This window comes from Elephas maximus, chromosome 1, assembly GCF_024166365.1.
Source record: "Elephas maximus indicus isolate mEleMax1 chromosome 1, mEleMax1 primary haplotype, whole genome shotgun sequence".
In the NCBI taxonomy this organism is placed as follows: Eukaryota; Metazoa; Chordata; class Mammalia; order Proboscidea; family Elephantidae; genus Elephas; species Elephas maximus.
In genome coordinates, this window is record NC_064819.1 from 175455830 (window position 1) to 175475095 (window position 19266).

Genomic DNA, 19266 nt, shown 5'->3' on the forward strand with positions numbered 1-19266 from the left:
CTGACAGGGAACACAACAGAGAACCCCTGAGGGAGCAGGACAGCAGTGGGATGCAGACCGCAAATTTTCATTAAAAAAACAGACTTAATGGTCAGACTGGGACTAGAAAGACCCCAGAAGCCATCGTCTCCAGACCTTCTGTTAGCCCCAAACAGGAACCATTCCCAAAGCCAACTATTCAGACAGGGATTGGACTGGAATATGGGATGGAAAATGATACTGGTGAAGAACGAGCTTCTTGGATCAGGTAGACACATGAGACTATGTTGGCTTTTGCTGTTTGAAGGGGAGATGAGAGGGCAGAGGGGAACAGAAGCTGCCCAAATGGACACCAGGAGAGAGAGTGGAGGAAAGGATTGTGCTATCTCATTAGGGGGAGAGCAATTAGGAGTGTATAGCAAGGTGTATGTAAATTTTTATATGAGAGGCTGACCTGATTTGTAAACTTTCACTTAAAGCACAAGAAAAATTAATTAAAAAGAAATCAAAAGATGCGTTGTATTGGGCAAATCTGCTGCAAAAGACCTCTTTAAACTGTTGAAAAGCAAAGATGTCACCTTGAAGACTAAGGTGCACCTAACCCAAGCCATGGTATTTTCAGTTGCATCATATGCGTGCGAAAGCTGAACAATGAATAAGGAAGACCGAAGAAGACCTGACACCTTTGAACTGCGGTGTTGGTGAAGAATATTGAATATACCATGGACTGCAAAAAGAAGAAACAAATCTGTATTGGAAGAAGTACAACTAGAATGCTCCTTAGAAGCAAGAATGGTGAGACTGCTTCTTACATACTTTGGATACGTTGTCAGGAAGGATCGGTCCCTGGAAAAGGACAACATGCTTGGTAAGGTACAGGGTCAGTGGAAAAGAGGAAGACCCTCAACAAGGTGGATTGACACAGTGGCTGCAACAATGGGCTCAAGCATAACAACAATTGTTAAGGATGGCACAGGTCTGGCCAGTGTTTTGTTCTGTTGTGCATAGGGTCACTATGAGTTGGGACTGAATCAATGGCACCTAACAACAACTATAAATATATATACCCACTGCCGTCGAGTCGATTCCACCTCATATATCTATATACACACATACTGAATTGCATATAACGATCACTGGCTACTATTTTATTTTATTGTGGTTAAAATATAGGTAATAAAAAATATGCTATTTCAAAAAAAATTGGACATGTTATAGCATTTACTAAAATTGTCCCTTTTTCTTAGTGTCTTCATTTACCTTGGTCAAGTGGTGTGGACTTCACCCATATTGGTATTTCCTTTCCCATCACCAAAAACAACAAGTGTCTACTACCTAGAAAGTGATTCCCCCTTCCTCCCTCTCCCATCCCTGGTAACCATTGAAGAACATTGCTTTCTGTTTGTATATTTATTCTTGACTTTTTACAACAGTGGGACCATACGCTTTTTGCCCTTCTGTGATTGACTTATTTCACTCAGCATACCATCTTCCAGATTCATCCATGTTAAAAGATGTTTTGCAGACTCCTCATATTCTTTACAGTTGCATACTATTCCATTGTATGTATGCACCACAATTTGCTTATCCATTCACCCATTGATTGACACTTAGGTTGTTTCCACGGGATCACCTTTTTCTTTTTTTTCCATAGGATCATCTTAATATCATGTGCCAAAAAGCATTTGATAAAATTAAACATTCAGATTTGCTTTTTAAAGAAGTTCTAGTAAAGAATGGAAAGAGATTTTCTTAACATCATTAAAAAAAAACTCTGTCAAACAAAAGATCTCTAATAATGAAACATTAGAGGCCACTTATGAATGCCTATAATTCCCATCCTGGAGATGAGGAATATGGATCATTCATGTGGATGCTGAAATTGCCAAGAATGATGATGAGAGCTGTGGTGAGGCAGGAGCTTAAGTCTTTTGTGAATGAGCAGAAATGACTATGAAATTGGTAGGTGACGGCAATAAGGAGGGGGGAAATGGTGATACATCTCAATGGAGTGAACCTCAAAGAAAGGAGAAGTTATGAATTGCTATCAGCAGAGAGAAGCAAGGAGTACAGCCTCATCGTCTCCTGTCCTTGTGGAGAAAATGTTTAGAAAAGAGTTTAAAGATGCAGGGAGAAGGTATACCAGGTAAATACACACAAGGGAAAGAGAAATCCAAGGTATTCTGACAGGAAAGTGATTTTCAACCTACATATCTATGCTCATACAATGTATCAATCACATGTGAGAACCAAATAATGATATTTTCAGATATGAAGAAAGTTAGTTGAGGATGTGTTTCAGCAAAACAAGGCTGAAGAAAACAAACACAAAAGGAAAACATGATGTAGAGAACTGTTGATTTTGCCACCTAGCATTTATTCACTATCCTTCTGTTAGCCATATCTGGATAGAGCTCTGGGAGACCACTCATCACTTTGTGATGACCATCAGTGGAACTGATTCCATCATTAGTTCAAGAATTGGGCATATGACAAAACTTAAGTCAACTGATGGCGATATATCACATTCTTTGGCTGCTGCGAGTGGTTCAGTGAGACTTGCTGAAGCTTTTGGGAGAAAAAAATCAGGTCCTTTTTGCTTGTTTTGAGAACAAATGGATTTAAGACCCGGAGCTCCTGCTGTCATTTTCCCACAAGGGGGAAACTGCCTGAGAATACATATCCAGAGAAAGCAGAACTGAGAGATGGAGAGAGAAACCCGGCCCTGATGACATTTGACACTTGATGACAGGCAAGAAGCCACACCTAAAAACAATCCTATCAATGTATTTTTCAGTACCTTTTTTTTTTTTTTAGTTAGGCCAGTTTGGGGTAAGTCCCTCTCCTTCCTCCCTCCCTCTCTGCATCCCTTCTTCCCTTCCTTTCAATTGCAACTAAAAGAATCCTACATCATCCTGGACTCAGTGAATCAAATCAAGGATATAGTGAAGGAGGATGCCAGGATGGAAACTAGAAGAAGGATGGAAAACTCTGGGTAGGAAGTCTCTGGCAGAAAAGGGGGCTCAACAATCATAAAGTATGTTTGAAATCTTAAGAAAACTTTAAAATTTGATAAGGGCAAGAATATAAGAAACAAAATTGCAATGAGAAACCGCAGGAAGATAAATTTTCATTTTATTGCCCAGAGATCAAGCTATTCAACTATTAAATAAGAAATAAAATACTAACATACAACTCGGTCTGAAATTTTGCACTATTAAGAATAGTTTATTGGTTTTCACATTTTTGAGTCAATTTAGGAGCAAAGCACAGAAGGTTGGCTACTGGACAGAATGTAAATGTTAACAATCGTGACAATATAAAAGCATAAACAGAGAAGATAGAGGATAGAATACATTAGTAGGGGAGGAGAGGTGGGAAAAAAGGGCAGGGGGATCATATCTTATTTTACTAAGAGGAGAGTAAAGACATGCTATTAACAATAAATATAAAACAAGTTGAAAACTGAGAAGGTTCTTTAAAGTTATAAAGATTGCCCACAACAGAATGAAAAATAACAGATATAAAACCCTGGTAAAAAGGTGGTGGCATAAGAGCTAAATCTTTACTTTTCATGTCAGGGAGTCAGTTGCTAATGACTAAAGTCGATATATCAAGAAATGGAGAGATAAGCACATTATTCTAGTATGGGGAGGCAACTACAGAAGAATTAAAAATAGGAATGTCAAAGATATGGCCTTTGATATGGGACTGCAGTGGAGAGGGGAGACTTGCTTTTCCTCATAAATTAACATGTACAAGTAGTATTTTGAGAAACATAAACAATGAAAAATTGAACAATGGGAAAAACAAAACAAAAACATAAAAATTAGAGCTAGTATGAAATTATGCAGCTGTGGCCTCACATTTTAAATAGGTCAGTGGTAAGATTGCTGGAGTAACACAGGTTAAATCTTTGGCAGTTGATCTGTCTGGAACACTGCTGCTAATTCAGAGGGCATTACGGTAGCTGGACATGGAAGAAAATGTCCATGACTAACTCATGTACTTTATGCTCTACAGAACAATGAGTTGCCATCAGGCTTTCAGGTTATTACCCACATGGATTTGTGTAAAAAAGACAATAGATCACAAGTAGCAAACTGACTCAGAGGAGAGAAATGACAGCTGAAAAAGACAAAAGACAAATGGCCAAGCCCTTAAATGACCCCCACCACCAGTAGACTCAGAATTTTTAGTGATGGCACAACCAACCACTCATCTACTTAAACAGTCTCTGTGGGCATCATATAAAAATTGAGGTTCATCAAAATATAGCCTAAATTATCCAGAAGAATTTAAATCATGTTCTATATATTATGCTTAAGAAGGCATGGGTATTACATAAAGTAATATGGCAATATATTGTAATTTATATAGCTTGATCCAGTAATCCCATTTCAGATAATTATATTTATAAAATAATTCAAGAGAAACAAGAACGATGTGCCCCAAAACTTCCTAAGTACCATTTCATATCCACCATGGCAAGACACTATGAAAAATACTGTGAAAAAATGTCTAACAATGAATTGATGTTAAAATTGTTTTGATGATCATAACGATTAGACATTATGAGATTTATGTAGAAATACAAAAAAAACATTTCTATGATATAATATTAAGTGAAAAAGCAGATTACAGAATGTTATATACACTATAAAAAAATATATCCATGTGGAAGAGAACTGGAAAGTAAAACGAAAACTGTCTAAAACTGGTAGAATTATGCATTGTGCTTTATTTAAAAAAAAATGACTAAAATATTACCACAATGTGTTCTTTATATTTTTTTAAAGAAGGTAGAAAAATTTGTTCCAATGGAAAACAAGAATAAAAACGTTCCCACAAATTGAGGAAAAGACTGTTCTAAAGTCATGGTAATTGCTTTTAAATTGACATTTTAGCTCAGAGAACACTTTTTTGTAATCGAACTAACCAGTGTCAGCCTCTAGTTTCTGAAGTCAGCCAGTCAGAGATGGACTCACACCAATAACCATGCCTCTGAGTGTGAACCAGTTGACAGCAGTCTCACCTGATCAATCACACTTCTACAGATCAGGTCAACCCACTTACGCCTCTGAAAATCCACCAATCCCTGAATTCCACAGTTCTCAAAAATCCTATGTAAAATCAGCTGACCGCTCTGCTTTAAGACAGTAAATAACCAGCATTTGTTGTTGTTATCAGTTATTTTGAGTCGGCTTTGATTCATGGCGACCTTACATATAACAGAACAAAACCTTGCTCTCTTAATCTAAACGAGTAAAACAGTTGCCCTCCAGTTGACTCTGACCCATGGCAACCCCATGTGTGTCAGAGTAGAACTGTGCTTCATAAGGCTTTTAGTTGCTGATTTTTCAGAAGTAGATTGCTAGGCCTTCCTTTTAGGGGAACTCTGGGCGGACTTGAACCTCCAACCTTTAGATTAGCAGCCAAGTGAGTTAATCATTTGCACCAATCAGGAATTCCGTCTCTTAATACAGTAAGTGGAAACCCTGGTGGCGTAGCGGTTAAGTGCTATGGCTGCTGACCATAAAGGTCAGCACAACAGTTCGAATCCACCAGGTGCTTCTCAGAAACTCTATGGGGCAGTTCGACTCTGTCCTGTAGGGTCACTGTGAGTCGGAATTGACTTGACAGCAGTGGATTAATATGTTAAGCAATAAGTTCAGCATTGTCTTTTTATTTCAGATATAAAGATACATATTAAAGCATTACTGTAGAAACCAAAATAGATAACTATTTTTATATTATATTCTAAAACTGTTGTTCTTTGAGACATTTTATTGTTAGATCAGGGACTTTACCGATGTTCAATGATGGAGGTTGTTAGTAAGTTCTTAAAAAAAGGAGCAATAATTTAGGATAGGAACATTGTTTTCACCTTTAACGGTTCTTCATGAGCCACGTATTTCTCAGGATGCTCCAAAAACTTTTCTTTAGCCTCAGCACTTGAAAAGTAGTAGATCTTTTCTCGATATTTAGCTGCTTCTTCTGTGTTGCCTGGTTGTAGGATGAAGTTTTCTTTGAGAACCACTGGACAAAAGTGCTTTGTATCTCCCAAATGCCTCCTCTTTTCTTTAATTCTCTCTTCATTCTAGAAATACATTCACAGTCTGAAGAACATTATTAAGAAGTAATTTGATGCAATACTAAAGAGGAAATTGAAAAAAATAGTGCATCTTGAGCAATGTTTAATCCACAACAATACAAATTTAAAACAATCCACAAAAGGCCAGTCCTTATACGATTTTAATTATTTAAAAAAATCAGTTCTCCTATTCCTCTATATTCACATCCCATGATTGATTTTCATAAGCATCACTGAGAATGAAATCATCCTTAGCCCTCCACAGATACAGGTGGAATGAAAAAACCCAGGAGGTGCTGGTGTAGGGTCACTGTGAGGTTAGTTTCTAAAAAAAATATATTATTCCCAGGAAAATAAGGAGCCCTGGTGGCTCAAAGTTTAAGTGCTCAGCTGCCAACTGAAAGGTTGGCGGTGTGAGTCCACCCAGCGGCTCTGCAGGAGAAAGGCGTGTCGATCTGTTCCCATAAAGATTACAGCCAAGAAAACCCTATGGGGCAGTTCTACTTTGTCACATGGGGTTGCTATGAGTTGAAATCAACTAGACGGCACCCAGCAACAAGCAAACCCAGAAAAATAAAAGCTGAATCAGGGTCACAACTTCTTAAAATTAAATGGGAGATGCTTCAGGAATTGCTTTGTTGCTTATCAATACATGCTTATTTATAGAAGTATTCAAAATGTATAAAGAGTGAAAGTTTCATTTCTTTTCCTTCCGATACTATACTAATACTCTTAATAGTTTTTGTGTATCATTCCAGACCCTTTTTTCTAAGTGTATCCTACTGATATAGATGACCTTCTGTAAAGGTGCAAAAATGAGAATAATCTATTCTTTACTTGTGTCACTCTTGTTCAATTTTTGTATAAGGGTTATGCAAGCTTCACAATGAACTGGGAAGTATTTATCTTTTTCTATGATGGGGATGAGTATAAGTAATATAGGAACTATCTAATCAAAGAAAGTATATTAGAAATAAACCCACCTATTATTTTTGTTTGTTCAGCTTTCATCTTTCTTCCTAAGCAAATTGTAGTAATTGATTTTTTGGGGTAAAATCCTTTTCATCTTGACTTTGAAATACATTAGTCTAAAGCTTCTACAATTTAAAACAACCCTCTCTTTTTGTTTTTATCTAGGTATATACTATTTGGTTTCACATATTTATTGCCTCTTCTTCACACATGACTCAACTTGCCAGAAGTTTGTCTATTTTATTGCTCTTGTCAATGAACTAATCTTATATTTTTATAATTAGGTCTAGAGTCTGTTTATATTTTGTCTTATTTTCCTATTTCATTAATTTTTGCCTTTAATCTTCTTTCTTCTACTTTCTTTTGATTTATTTTGTGGTGCTGTAGTTCCCAGGTTCCTGAGTTGAATACTTCGTTATTTTTTTCCAGTCTTTCTTGTTTCCTAATAAATGCACTTAAAGTAGGGTTGTCAGACTTAGCAAATAAAAATACAGACCATCCAATTAAATTTGAATTCCAGATAATAAATAATTTTTCAGTATAAGCACATCCCATGCACAAAAGCATTTACCTGAATTCAAATTTAACTGGGCATCGTGTATTTTACCTGGCAACCCTAATGTCTACTTCTGCCATGCAACAATGCTTTCATATGTGGTTTTTATATTTTTATTCATTTTTAAATGGTCTGTAATTTTATTTATTTATTTTTATTTAACTCACTAGCATTTAGAAAAATTACGTAGGTGTATGTATTTTTAAATTTTCAAGTGTTTATATTGGAGCAATGGGGAAGTGCTATCCTCTGTCTGGATACTTGTTGTATCTCCTCTTTCTCCTCACATGTCAGGACTCACACCCCATATGCCAAGAACAAGGTGTTTGTCTTTTTTCATCAATTCAGCCTGGAGTTGGTATGCCTTTCAATCTGTAGGTTATGTCTTTCTTTGTCTCAGGGAAATTAATTCTTGCCTTTCTTCCATCTCTTCCTTTTTTTCCTCCATAACACCTATCACTGGCTAGGTCTCTTGGAGCTATCCTCCAAATGTCTTTTCTCTCCAATTTTCCATCTCTTTCTATATATTGTTGATCTTCTACTCTGAAATATGTCTTCCATTCAATATTCTAATTTAGGACAATTACTGGGGCCTCAAGAGTGGTGTTTTAGTTTCCTATTAGGAAGAGAGGAAGTGAAAAAAAGTGATTACATTATCAGTGAAGACCATACCTAAAAATAAGTTTTGAATACTACAGATAGACTGAGAATTTTCCACAGATACAAAAAAGAGGTCATTCTCTTGGATGCAGGAAATAAAACAGAATGGGACAGAGAAGACCAACAGACATGGCAGAAGGACGATGAAAGAAGAGTATCTGAATATAAGACAAAATCATTTCCTTTAGCCACTCTTGGCTGAAGTATTGAATGGAAACTGTTATCTGAATCACACTGCATATCTTTTGTCATTTGACACATAAATATTTGGATTTAAGTTAAGCAACAATAAGTTAATTACAAGTGTATGTTTATGTAACTTAATAATTGTTTTATTTATAAAGCTGAAAATTAAAAGAAACACTTCCTGTTTTATTATAGATAGATGTCTGAACTAGATGACTATCAAATGAGAATGGTTATCACAATTCTGATGCTAAGGGAATAAGAATGAGGCTTGAACAAGGGTTGTTCCTGTGTGAGAAAATTGCACACTATTATGCAAGCAGCCCCTCAAAGACTCCATTGCTGTATTTTATATAAAGCACCCACCCATTGCCGTCGAGTCGAATTCAACTCACAGTGACCCTGTGGGACAGAGTAGAACTGCCTCATAGCGTTTCCAAGGAGTGGCTGGTGGATTCAAACTTCCGATCTTTTGGTTAGCAACCAAGCTCTTAACGACTGTGCCACCAGGGCTCCATAAAACACCCACTTCTGTTAAATTTATAAATATTTATTTCTCTAATATCTATATATTTAAAAAAAAAAAGATTTCCCTTTTCTCTCTGCATGGATATAACACACTGTCTGTGCAACCCTGGCACTGCAGTGGTCATGTGAAGCTGGGCTGGGAGGTTGTGTGGAGCCACATTCAATTTCCTTCTTGGCCACACTGAGCTTATGCCCACCTCTGGGCCTTTGCTGTGGTGTGATCTATGGCCAGATCCTTTTCAGCCTTTCTGCTTCACCTCAAATGTCATCTTCTCAGATGGCGTCATTCCTTGATGATACCATTTAGTGTTGCTCCTTCCAAAGAGGTTGTGTATGAAAATGTTTATTCATCAAATTGAGGACACCTGTTTGTTTACTTGGGGCCCAAAACTGACAGTTACCACTCTGGACATGCACATTCTGAGTGACCTGCCAAAAGAGAATGATAATAAAAGAATCATACCTCTTCCTCTTCCTCCTCTTCTTCTTCGAGCTCCTCATCAACTTCTGCTTCAGCCTGATAGTCTTCAGTTTCTTCATCATAATCTTCCATAGTTAACTCCCATCCAGTATATTTAAATGGTTCTATTAAAAAAAAAAAAGACATTTACGAAAAAGTTTTTGGAATACAAGGATGTTATTGTATTACAGTAGTCAAAGGCTAAGACAATTAATTATAATTACTACTCTCTAGGGTGAAGTATGTACACAAATAGGCTTAAAAATTCATAACGTGACAGCTGTCCAGTATGGCCAGTGCTAGTTGTGCCTGGTGGCTCCTCTCATTGGTCAGTGGCTGTATTACTACAGTTGTGAAATATTTTTAAAATATCACCCTTGGATATATTGAATGTTTTACTTCATAAACAATCAAGAAAGCCTTCAAAGTTTCACAATGCTTTTGATAACACTACCTGCTCTCGATAGCAAATGTTATGATTATTGCCCTTACTTTCCATAGTCTCAACTACTTTTTGAAGTAGTTCCTCTGGAGTTTTGCCAGCAATTTCCAAGTTTAAGATTTGAATAAAAGTTAAATCATTGAGTGATACTTCCAGCTGTTTCCAGGACAAGGTGAACTGTCTAATACTCTCTTTAAGTGGCTCCATTTCGGGAACATCAGGATAAGCGTCTTCTGGATACTCAGGAAGCATAACTTTTGAGTAAATGTTAAAGAAGAAAAAAAAAAGAGATTTTAAACATTATCTTTTTAGTCATCTTGCCAAAAATAATTTATACTTTATAATATTTTAGTAACGTTTCAAGGAAATAAACATAATCTTCTAAGCAATGATATACATTCCATAAACTTGTATTTTAATTATGCTTTGCTCCTTGTATTGGCTACAGGTGAATTAATAAATCCAAATTATTAGAATAATAAATGTGAATTTTATATGGTGTCTTTCACTGTTAATAAAATATATAGGATAAAATATAGTGCCATAATCTGGTTACTATTTTTTGCTTTTTAGAACATTAATCATTTTAATGTTTGATAGTTCAACTATAATCTTTCTTTTTATTGTACTTTAGATGAAGGTTTACAGAACAAACTAGTTTCTCATTAAATAGTACACATCGTTTTATGCCATTGGTTAACAAGCCCACGACATGTCAACACTCTCCCGTCTAGAACTTGGGTTCCCTATTATCAGCTTTCCTGTCCCCTTTTGCCTACTAATCCTTGCCCCTGGGCCGTTGTGCCTCTTTAGTCTTGTTTTGTTTTATGGGCCTGTCTAATCTTTGACTGAAGGGTAAACCTCAGGAATGACTTCATTACTGACCTAAAACGGTGTCCGGGGGCCATATTCTTGGGGTTTCTCCAGTCTCTGTCAGGCCAGTAAGCCTGGTCTTTTTTGTGAGTTAGAATTTTGTTCTATATTTTTCTCCAGCTCTGTCTGGGAGCTCTATTGTGATCCCTGTCAGAGCAGTCAGTGGTGGTAGCCGGGCACCATCTAGTTGTACCGGACTCAGTCTGGTGGAGACCGTGGTAGATGTGATCCATTAGTCCTTTGGACTCATCTTTTCCTTGTATCTTTAGTTTTCTTCATTCTCCCTTGCTCCCAAAGGGGTGAGACCAGTGGATTATTTAGATGACCGCTCACAGGCTTTTAATACCCCAGACGCTACTCACCAAAGTAGAATATAGAACATTTTCTTTATAAACTATGTTATGCCAATTGAGCTAGATGTTCCCCGAGACCATGGTGCACACAGCTCTCAGCTCAGTAGTTTCGTCCCTCAGGGAGTTTAGACTTGTCTGTGGAGCTTCCATGACCTTGCCTTGTACAAGCTGTGCTGGCTTCTCCAGTATTGTGTACTGTCTTACCCTTCACCAGAGTTCCCACTTATCTATTGTCTATTTAGTGTTTTTTCCAGCCCCACCCCTCCACTCCCTCATAACCAACAAAGACTGTTTCTTTTTGTATGTAAACCTTTTCATGAGTTTTTACAGTAGTGGTCTCATACAATATTTGTCCTTTTGTGACTGACTTATTTCACTCAGCATAATGCCCTCCAGATTCATCCTTGTTATGAGATGCTTCACAGATTCATCATTGTTCTTTATTGTTGTGTAATACTTCATTTTGTGTATATACCACAGTTTGTTTATCCATTCATCTGTTGAGGGGCATCTAGGTTGTTTCTATCTTTTTGCTATTGTGAACAATCCTTCAGTGAACATGGTTGTGCATATGCCTATTCGTGTGATGACTTTTATTTCTCTAGGATATATTCCTAGGAGCAGGATTGCTGGACCATACGGTATTTCTATTTCTAGCTTTCTAAGGAAGCGCCATATCACTTTCCAAAATGGTTGTTGGTCAGATACAATTTTAATGAAATAAGCTAAATAAATATAACACACAACTGGCATACAATATAGAAAGAAATAAGTAGGAAGTTTGTACTATGCCTAAAATAAGGGACAAGACTATGAGAGAACATGAAAAGCACTTTAATTTATTAACTACTTTTATTTTATAATCTAACCTGTTTCAGATAATTTTTCAGTTTCCAGGCCCTCTTTGGATTCTTTTGGAATTTCAGTTTCAACTGTAGTCTCCTCAATAGGCTCAACTGCTTAAAATAGAAATCTAATAGTTAGTGTTTGGATTTTAAAAACATTACTACTTTATAAAAGCTTTGGCTCAAAGAAAATTTCAAAACATAATTTAAATCATATAGATCTAATTGAAAATACAGTTCTTTTTAACCAAAGTATGGCAGTAAAAATACATAATAATATAAGGCTGAAATGAAGAATATTCTTAAATATACAATAGGCTATTGACCAGAATAATAATGGACACATCACATAAAATCATGGCTGATAACTGTTGTTAAATATTATTCAAAGCTCTGTTAACATGGCATCAGACTTGCTATTCCTGATATTCTTTTTAATTTCTCATTAAAATACCCATGAAGATACACCCCTAGACCATAAAGTGGCAATGAAAGAAGGTGATATGCTAAAGTCCTTGCTGTGTATGTAGGTGTGGAGAAGCTGAGGAGAATCTCAATTAATTTCACTGTTGGAAGTATAGATCGAAAACTCTTTTCCTGAATGATAGAAAACATGCTTCACTTATGGACCCAGCATAGACGGTTTCAAGGAAGGAAGAACTAATTTCTATCTTCTCACTCTACAGTCTACTAGCTCGGAGGCACAAGTCTCACAATGACCAAAAATGAATAAACAAGTACATAGTCATTCAGTAACTGTCTTCTGAGTTCGCTAAAGCAATGGTTAGGTTCTCTTTCTACATCCAAAATCTATAATTTTGGATACTCACTAGAGCAAGAAGTAGACAGGAAGAAGCCTAGGGCTGGCCTGGTGGAGGCATGTTTAATCTTCTGATGCTTAATTACTTAAGATGTTCAATTAGACGGAGTAAGGAAGGGGCGCTGACAGCCCTAAGTGACCACACCTGCTCTTTGACTAGAACTTGCTTCAAACGCAGAAGGAAGGCTGTGGTATTCAAAGAGCCACAAGTGAGCAACGAACCCCATCATACCCTTTGTCACTTGTGTTACTTCCCTGGTATTAGCTAACCACTCACACAGCAAATGATGACACAGAAGGAAAGGAAAAGACAGGGCAGCCCACAGCTCTTTATCTTTCAGCTCTTCCTTACTCCTCAGTAAGCCACAGGCAGAGAGTGTTAGCAGAATGTGTGCATGTTAACCAGCTGCTGTAGTGTCGACTCTGCCTCAGGGCTACCACGTGTGTTTCAGAGTAGAACTGTGGTTCACAGGGTTTTCAGTGGCTGTGATCTTCTGGAAATGGATCACAAAAACTTTCTTCTGAGGCTCCTCTAGGTCGATTCAAACAACCAACCTTCCGGTTAGTAGCTGAGTGCTTAATCATTTGTGCCACCCAGGGACTCTGTGTGCAAATTAAAAAGTGAAATAAAAACAGCTGAGTTAGCTTTGTTCAGTGTTTCCACTGTTCTGGTAAGAATGAAATCTATATGTATGTACAAGCTATGCAAATTCTGTAATTTTGGTGACGCCATGTATAAGTTAAATGCTCTTATATTTGCATTTAAAACCCGCATTGCACAACATAAAGATGATCAATAAAATTCATGCTAATAATTAAAATTTTTAAATTTTCTTTACTTAGAATGACATTGAATAGCAAATGAAAAACACCTTGACAAGTCGAGAGAGAAACCATGGAAGAAAGGAAAAAGTTTTATATTATAGCACCTTTAATGACACCTTTACCTTACTTTCTGAACAAGGTGCCCCACATTTGCATGGTCCCCGCAAATTATGTAGCTGCCCCCGGCCCTGAGTGTCAGTACTGGGCAGAGCAGACTCAGCTTTCTCACCACATTTCACACCAGGTGATCTGGACTAAATGGCTGCTCTCTGGGGGCTCATCTCTTCATTCTTAGCCTGTCTCCACTTTATCAACATATATACACATGGGTCCACACCCAAACACACTAATGGACATAAGCAGAATTAAAGACTTGGCCCTCAATAACCTGATTCAGGTTCTGTTTCAGGAACCTCAGACACTTCAGACTCTTCCATTAGCAGTGACAGTCTGGCCTCTTCGAATACGTCAGGCTCCTCAGACCCTTCAGGAGCTTCAGACCCCTCAGCATCAAACTCTTCTTCAGCCTCTTCAGTTCCTAGAGAAAAATTAGAAGAAGTAAGTTATCATTCAGTTAGATCAACAAATATTTTACGGGTGCCAGGTACTCCAATAAGTGTTGAGGCCAAAACAAAGAATAAGGAATGGTTCTTGCTCTCCTGGGCCATGTGGTTTAACAAGGGAGATAGAGACACAAACGACATTAAAACGTAGTGGTGATGATCATCTGCTCAGAGTGCTATGGGAGCACCAGACTAAGAGTTTACTCGGGGGAGGAAATGTTTATAGTAGTCTCAAATATCTAACAGTAAAAAACTGGAAATAGCCCAAATGCTCATTCAATAAGGGAATAGCTAGAACTGCACTGTCTGATATGGTAGCCACTAGCCATATGTGGCTATTGAGCATGTGAAATGTGGCTAGTCCAAATTGAGATTAGATATAAGTATAAAATGCACAGTGGATTTTGATGACTTAGTATGAAAAATTGATGGAAAATATCTCAATAATTTTTGTACTTATTACATGTTGAAATAATATTTTGGATACAGTGGGAAAAGTAAAATATATTGCAATTAATTTCATCTGTTTCTTTTTACTTTTTAAACTGTGGCTACTAGAAAATGCATAGTTGCATATGTGGTTTGCATTGTATTTCTACTGGGCAGCCCTAGGCTAGATTATATACATAAAATAATAGATTTTCTTATCGCTAATTAAAAATAATAAGTAATAGCATATGTTGATCAGTATGTGAAATATATATTTAAAACCCAAACTTTATGTAGCTATTGATGAACACTTAAGAAATATATGCATAGAAGTCTTTTAGGAAGAAGATGGGGTGAATGGTGGTGTCAGAAAACCTATCTCCCTAGTTCCCTTTAATATACTGATGAAATTGACTAAATAATAGAGTATATTCTATGCAAAGATGACATGAAAGAAATAAATGAGCTTATTTTCTGGACTCGTGTGGGAATTTCTATGATTTTCCCCTAGCGAGTACCTCTAAGAGTCACCCTCTATGGTACCATATACTTCGGGCATCTGAATTTTAATCTCAATCTGAATGATTAAGCACCCTGAGAAAAGCATCTTGAAGCATCCTTATGTCTCTAGGTCTGAATCAGGACTATAGTGCCTGTGGCTTCCAGTTATGTGACTTGGAAAGTGGTCCACCTTTTTGTGTTATATGCAGGGTTTTCATGATAATACACACAAGGAAGAGACAGCATTTGCTGTATCCTATTAAGGTTTGGGATAAAATTATGTGCTCTACACCTGAAGCTTAAAATCTCTTTCAAATGAGCATCTCTTATAATGAAAATATTTTATCATGTACCGCCAATATATGTATATTTATAAATTATATTATTATGCAATTAGATACATTATAAAACATACATTAAAAATAATTAATCTAATGATGCAGAAAAATGTAAAATATTCTAATATTTTTTGCAGAACTCTAAGGGATCATCTACATACCATTTAATTCAGGACAGCACCAAAAAGTGTTGTAAGATCCTCGTACTATCTCTTATTTTGATGTTAATTATGTGTTGTATTCTTTATCTATTGTTTCATAATAAATTACCCAAAAACTCAGTGGTCAAAACAACAATACTCATATATTATCCTTGTAGTTTCTGTGGGTCAGGAATTTGGGAGTGGGTTAGCTGGGTGGTTCTGGCTCCAGATCTCTCATGAAGATGTCAGCTGGGGCTGCAATCATCTGAAGGCTTGACTGGGGCTGGAAGATCTACTTCCAAGGTGGCCCTCTCACAGCCAGAACCGAAGTCCTCAGGGAGCATAGATAAGCTGTTACCACTGTGGCCTGACCCACAGAATCATCTGCATAATAAAATGGTGGTTGTTTTACACCACTAAGTTTTGGGGTGGTTTATTCCATACAAATAGAAAATTGAGACAGATATTTCTCACTCTTTTGAGCCACGGACTCCTTCGGCAGTCTGGTGAAACTTATGGAGCACTTCTCAGAGTAATACTTTTAAACCCACAAAATAAAACACATTAAAAAAAAATAATAACATTGCCATCGAGTTGATTCCAACTCATAGCGGCCCCACAAGATACAGCAGAAGTGCCCCATACAGTTTCCAAGGAGCAGTTGGTGGATTCAAACTGCCGACCTTTTGGTTAGCAGCTGAGCTTCTAACGACTGTGCCACCAGCGCTCCAAAACACATAAGAAATCAATTATATTGAAGTACAGTTATCAAGATACCAAAAAAAAGTACTGCAGTAAATTTATGCTTCTTTATTAATGCATCAAATAACAACAACCAGCAGTTAATTTAATAACTTCCATATCTTTGGAATACTGATAAGTGTAAATAATACTTCAAGATATCTAAAGCTGTAATGTGATATGGAGATATCCTTATTTCTATTGGTGACAAAGTCAAGGAACTACTAATACTATTATAGTAGTAGTTGAAAGAAATGCTAAATTACAGTTCTAGTTCAGTGAAAATAAAAGATGTAATTATTTTCCCAGTCGAGTTCATAGAGCCATGAATTTTATCCATGGACCAAGGGTTATGAACTCCAACCTTAAAAGAAACTGTTAGAGTAAGGTCTTCTGGAATGGAAATGGAAGTCTAAGTATAAAGAAAATGGGCATAGCAAGAGCTTTGTTGTTTCCTCAAGTCCTGCAGGATACTGCTAATAGAAGTAATTCTACCAGCAATGTGTCACCCGGTGATAAGGAAAAAACATTTTTAAGTTGCTGCACATGCTGCTCCACTGGGTACCCATCTTAGAGGGTACACAAGTGGGTGTCTGGTTAGGAGTCTTTTTCCTAAGAACCCACTATTCCAGTGACCAAACTGGAACAGTGAGGAGAATGAAAGCAGGTAGTATATGTACCTCAGGACCACAGATATAAACCTGCACTGTCATGGGCAAACTGGGAAATATCGTCACCCTGCCTATAATTCACTTGAAGTGCTGTAGTTGGTTGCAGTAACAATACAAAACTTAAACAACATATTACTAGTCATATCAATCTATGCTTGCCTTTTGCTTTCATACTCATAGCTTCTAACATCCTTCGATTTTCTTCTTCTATTTTCAGTGCTTCTTCTGTAGCTTTTCTGAAATGAAAAGGCCCCTAATTTAATTATCTTTGCAAACTCAGGTATCTCATGATATTATAGGATTAAGGGCTTATAGTGGTAAATATAAAGAGTAAAGTGTTTATAACATTCATGATCCTTTTTACTTTACTATCTCAATTTATCAGAGTAAATTTTTTTATTTATGCAGTTAATTTTCAGGGCTTTGTTTTGTAAGAGAAACTAGAATGTTATAATTTGGAAAACCTTGGGTAGTAGTTAGGAAACCTGTTAAAATTAGTAAAAGATTGCTTAACTCTAAGTAGAAAAGGCAAATGGGAGGAGTTGTAACATTTTTCTTTCTGAATAAATGAGAAATGTTCACAATATAATGTTAAGTGAAAAAAGTAGAATATAAAACTGCATGTGTAATACAATTTTAGTTTTGTATTTAAAATTTATATAAATGAGGAGAAAAAGACTAGAAGGAAATTAACCAAACTGCTACCAATTATCTCTGGATGGTGTCATTATGGGAGTTTTTAATTTTCTTTAACTTTTTTTTGGCATTTTTGAAATTTTCTATATTGAATAAATAGAAAATTTGCCAATGTATCTTTGTAGTCAGTAAAATATCCTAATTATTTTCTTTTTAACACAGTAATGATAAAACTGAAAGAGACTTGGCGTGAGGATAATTAAATACCTGGAAAGAATCTGCTTTTCATTAGGGCTGAAATATTAAACGTGCCTTAACAATGGCGAAGGCAGCTATAAGAAAAGTTAGTAAAATGATGGAGAATGGCAATGCTTATTAAAATTTAAAATGTATATATCTTTGACCTAGAAATTTTATGCCTAGGAATTTGGCCCTTAGAAATAGCCATACTACTACACAAAGAAACATGTAAAAGAATGTTGATTGCATTTTTTTTTATATGATTAAAACTGCATCAAGTATTCACCAATAAGGGATTAGTTAAGTAGAGCCTATTTACAACAGCATCACACAGCTTTCCTCAGGTTGTTCCTATAGGCCCTTTATTCTCTCATATTCAGTGTTCTCTGTGCTCATTTTCACGTCCTTTGAAAATTTAGTGACATATATTTTCATCAAAAGACATTACAAAACTCTTCTCCCAACAGGTTTGTATTTTAATAGGGAGTGGTCTCTCATTGCATTCTAATTCTATGTTCCACAGTTAAGTCTTGGTGTAATTCTAGTTCTCTTTGTTCATGACTCGGACCTCTGAGACTACTGGGTATTGTTTCTGAACTCCTCCTTCCCCATTTTGATTGCGTGCTCATCAGTAATTATTCTACTTAGTTTGGGCTACACTCTTTTGTGAGACCTTCCTGGTCCAAAACCTGGACAAAGTATACTGCTGCTGTACATAGATGAAGAGGTAGTTATTCCAACAGAACAAGGGGATACCATGTGGTTTAAAGTCAGGAAAGGTGTTCGTCAGGGCTGTATCCTTTAACCATACTTATTCAATCTGTATGCTGAGCAAATAATCGGAGAAACTGGACTATATGAAGAAGAACGTGGCATCAGGATTGGAGGAAGACTTTACTAATAGCCTGTGATATGCAGATGACACAAACTTGCTTGCTGAATGTAAAGAGGACTTAAGCATTTACTGATGAAGATCAAAGATCACAGCCCTCATTATGGATTACATCTCAATATAAAGAAAACAAAAATCCTCACAACTGGACCAATAAGCAACATCCTGTTAAAAGGAGAAAAGACTGAAGTTGTCGAGGATTTCACAACTTCAATCAATCAATGTCCATGAAAGCACCAGTCAAGAAATCAAATGACATATTGCACTGGGCAAATCTCCTGCAAAAGACCTCTTTAAAGTGCTGAAAAACAAAGATGTCACCTTGAAGACTAAAGTGTGCCTGACCCAAGCCATGGTATTTTCAATCACCTCATATGCATATGAAAGCGGGACAATGAATAAAGAAGACTGAGGAAGACTTGATGCATTTGAAATATGGTGTTGATGAAGAATACTGAATATACCATGGACTGGGAGAAGAACGAAGAAGTTTATCTTGGAAGAAGTATAGCTAGAATG

At 36.6% G+C, this 19266-nt stretch overlaps 1 protein-coding gene across 14 annotated transcripts in view; it reads right to left on the bottom strand.

Moving 5' to 3' along the window:
- AK9 (adenylate kinase 9) overlaps positions 1-19266 on the bottom strand; it is a 170532-nt gene that overhangs the window by 52816 nt on the left and 98450 nt on the right. For 10 of the 14 annotated variants that reach the window (XR_007518982.1, XM_049898567.1, XM_049898541.1 and 7 more), the window contains exons 20-25: positions 17139-17215; positions 13982-14131; positions 11973-12062; positions 9928-10131; positions 9439-9560; positions 5867-6079 (exon numbers count right to left, since the gene is read on the bottom strand). Coding sequence is in view for 12 of the 14 variants with exons in the window: in XM_049898567.1 (XP_049754524.1) it covers positions 5867-6079; positions 9439-9560; positions 9928-10131; positions 11973-12062; positions 13982-14131; positions 17139-17215 (856 nt within the window). In the remaining 2 variants the exon portion in view is untranslated. Of the gene's footprint in view, positions 1-5866; positions 6099-9438; positions 9561-9927; positions 10132-11972; positions 12063-12352; positions 13372-13981; positions 14132-17138; positions 17216-19266 lie in introns of those variants that run through there. The other 4 variants (XM_049898557.1, XM_049898625.1, XM_049898632.1 and 1 more) reach the window with 4 other exon arrangements.